The 3,388-nt window shown below is 43.1% G+C and overlaps 1 protein-coding gene across 1 annotated transcript; it reads right to left on the bottom strand.

Moving 5' to 3' along the window:
- Nucleotides 1–2,221: 2,221 nt before the first annotated feature.
- T265_15836 (hypothetical protein) lies at nucleotides 2,222–2,521 on the bottom strand (the record flags this gene model as incomplete). The annotated part of the gene is made up of 1 exon (XM_009179218.1): nucleotides 2,222–2,521. A coding segment is annotated over one exon (297 nt), but the record flags the coding sequence as incomplete, so codon positions are not given.
- Between the last annotated feature and the right edge of the window lie 867 nt (nucleotides 2,522–3,388).

Here is a 3,388-nt window from a genome sequence, read left to right as displayed (position 1 = left end):
GTAAATTCGCGCTCTAACCAGTTGAGCCAGCTAGTATCCGTCTGGCAAAAGCATTAAGTTTTCCATAAGCATGACGTCAAATCCAACTGATAGGCTTCCAATTTGCGAAGGAAAATGTGGCGGTCGTGGGCGTCGTCGTTCCGAGGTTCAGCAACATCTTTATGTCAACCTTCATGGTAATGAAAACCACACGGCGCTGAGATTTCACTACTGAACGTGACCTTCGTCGTTTGCCATCGCAGAGTTTGTTTGGAGCGCCACCAGACTTCGTGGCAACAAACTGTTTCGCTTTTTGATTTGTCCACCAATTCGTTGGGTATTTACGGGACGGGTGTAGGAAGTATCACTAATTTGCACAATTTTCAGGAAGCTTTGGGGATAAAGTGAAATAAAAATACCACAAGATCACTTAGGAATGACCACATCAAGCACGATTGGCGATGTGATGTGTCGCTGATATGTATGCACTACCATGTGGTAGTTTCGTGTGCGCGTAAAACAGCTCCTTGTCCGAGAAAGGCCTCAACATACTTGTCAGCCACTGATCTGTCATGAGTTTTCGAATGAAGAAAAAAAGGTATTCGAGAAATACACTCATTTGCAAATCAATTCGGTTTTCACGTGTTTAGTTAGCACAATATTCGAGATATCGCAGTTGTAGAATATCACAAACGAGAGATTCAGTTGAGTCTCTCGTGAGAACCGAATTGATTTGTAAATGAGTGTATTTTTCGAAAACAGTGCAATTTGGGTTCAAGTAGATCACATGGTTGACGGAAACTCGGGGACCGCGCGTCTACCTGATGAGCCCCAAGAAGGGCGAAACCGGTCATGGGCTGTCGACCTATTTTCAGCAAACTTGTGAGTAGTTTCCTTTAAGAAAGCAGGTACTTTAGCGGTTGACACTCATACTGCTGATCTCATCAGCTGATTGAGAGAATTTGTAGTTGACGGCCTAACGAACAGGAACTGGTAATTTGTAGGACAAAGATCGCAACCAAACATTTCATCGGTCTTAGAGATTGGGTGATGGAAACGCACTAGTTACTGATGAAGTTACTAACGAAGTTCAAAACGCGCATATTTTGAGTTTAGTGAACATCAACCATGATTTTTCAGTTTAATTTGCAGTTAGGGAATGCGGAGTTCACACTTGAAGTTGAAAGTACATCCAACTCCAGAATAGATACATCCCTATCACATTTTACGTCACACCTATGGTTACGGGATAAAGATTGTAAACAACCAGCCAAGGGGCAACTTAGTTTTTCGTTGGGTGACAAGAACTAACAAAGTTATGAGAGATTCAGTTTGAAACGAGCGTTGAGTTTGCATAACAAGAAAAAGTTCGTTGTTCTGACAAACATAGCATTATACTCCCTTTACAAAACGGCTGCGGGAAGCGCAAAACTATTTCAGGAGCATGCCACCACACTAATTGTGTCTGGAACAAAATGTACAAACCTGTACGGTCCATGGAAACACTGGTACGTATAATTACCTGGTAGTGCTCATCTGGTGATAAATGAAGGATATAGTTGTTGTAGAAAACTGTCTGACTGTATCGGGGCAGACTTGAGCATTTGAATAACCGCAATCTGAATAGGATTTATCGGCTAAAAGTGGTTAAACCACGGGACGACTGAGCGCAGTGGGTGGCTTGAGAGGAAGCCGAATGTAATGCTGTACAAAAATTGAAGGAAAATTGTAAGAAATAAGATTGGCGGGTGAACGTGCGCAGGCTTGCTGCGGAACACCAGTGGGCCTAGCCATGACAGCATATCAGTGGACGATGGAGCCTTCTACCTGGTTACCATTGATAAACGGTAGTCATCCATCAATTTGTCTAAGTTTTAGCTCAACAACTCACCACTCATCATCAGGCGTGACGCATCATGCCGGCTGACGGCTGGCAACAAACCTGTGCACGTTCGCCTGCCGAGCTTATTGCTTTGGGTTTGCCTTGTGGCTAACGGCCTGCGTATAGAATCATACTCGGTCCTCCCCTAAACCATCCGTGACTTCTTACTTTGAGCAGGCGCCTAGTATTATAACCTCTGAGGAACAACAAATCTTGTTCCTACGGTAACAACTTACCGACCAGTTCACGAAACTATACATTTAATATTTTTCGAGGAACCGAAGAGTGTTCGCGGTTAACTACCAGAAGGAACAAATGCCTGGTTTCAGTTTGATACAAATTGACATGAAAAAACTCACCGCGACAACTTCCTTAAGTGTACGGCCAAACTGCTGAATCGCCTGCAACAAGTGTGTGATATCTTGCAGAGCTTTAAAAGCGTTAATCAGTTCCATTATTTTATCGTTTAAACCGGTTGCTTCGCGGAGAACCTGGCGCATGCTGTTTATGGTGGTTTTGATGCTTTTTGTACTCTCAGGTCCAGGGACATTTTTGATAAATTTCTCCAGCTCATCCAACAAAGCACTCACGCCTTTTAGGTATCCCAGTACCTTTTCCAACTCCTTGATCGCCGGCTGGAAGTTAACAAAAGGGTTGCGCCTAATTATAAGGATAAAATCCAAATATCATTCATTGACGAGTTACTACTATTTGTTGGTAATGCAAAAATCCGCAAAAAAAATTGTTGGGTGAGAGGCCGAAACTGACCTTAGTAGGTCACAGCTATTCTTACCAATAGTTCAGTGTTTCTAAAGCTCCTATCATGTCGGTGACCAGTAACCGATTGTGTGATAGCTTCACAGTTTCTTATACCTGTCACCAAATTGACAAAACACTGCCAAACTAACGACCGAAAATTAACAAGGGAGTTTCACTCAGATATGTATACTTCTTAGAGCACCAAGTTGTTCCTTTAGAACCAATGATACTCCACTTGTAGAAGGCTCCAAAATATTTCTTAAAATACAGCACAGCATTGTGCTATTACTGGAACAGGCTGATTTGATCAAGCATGTCCAGCTACGCAACACCCCCATTATATTATCGGGGTGGATAGGATACTTTATTGGAAGCTTTAGGAGCTTTAGGATTTATATATATATATATATATGCATATGCATATGCATACAAACTCACCAACAGATCAGTACGGCTTCAGTACGGCTAATTTACTAACGGACGGACCAGGCTATAAATGCCAACGGAGCAATCACAGTTGAAAACAGAACCGTTCACTTGAAGGCATCCAAAAGACCAAGCAGACAAAAGGAAGTGTGACCACAACACAACTCAGTTTCTGAGCTAGCCCAGCAATCATTTGAGATTCATCAGATAACCTGTGGAAGCTACACGAGCACCGGTAGAAGAGAAGGAATCGGCCCACCAAACCCCGCACTGACAATGTTACCTCGATTGGTGATGAAATGGCCAACAGCCTAACCCCCGGCTTCCAACGAAGCGACGATG

This window comes from Opisthorchis viverrini (genome assembly GCF_000715545.1).
Source record: "Opisthorchis viverrini unplaced genomic scaffold opera_v5_1259, whole genome shotgun sequence".
NCBI classification, from domain to species: Eukaryota; Metazoa; Platyhelminthes; class Trematoda; order Opisthorchiida; family Opisthorchiidae; genus Opisthorchis; species Opisthorchis viverrini.
This window is presented reverse-complemented; position numbering and strand designations above follow the sequence as displayed.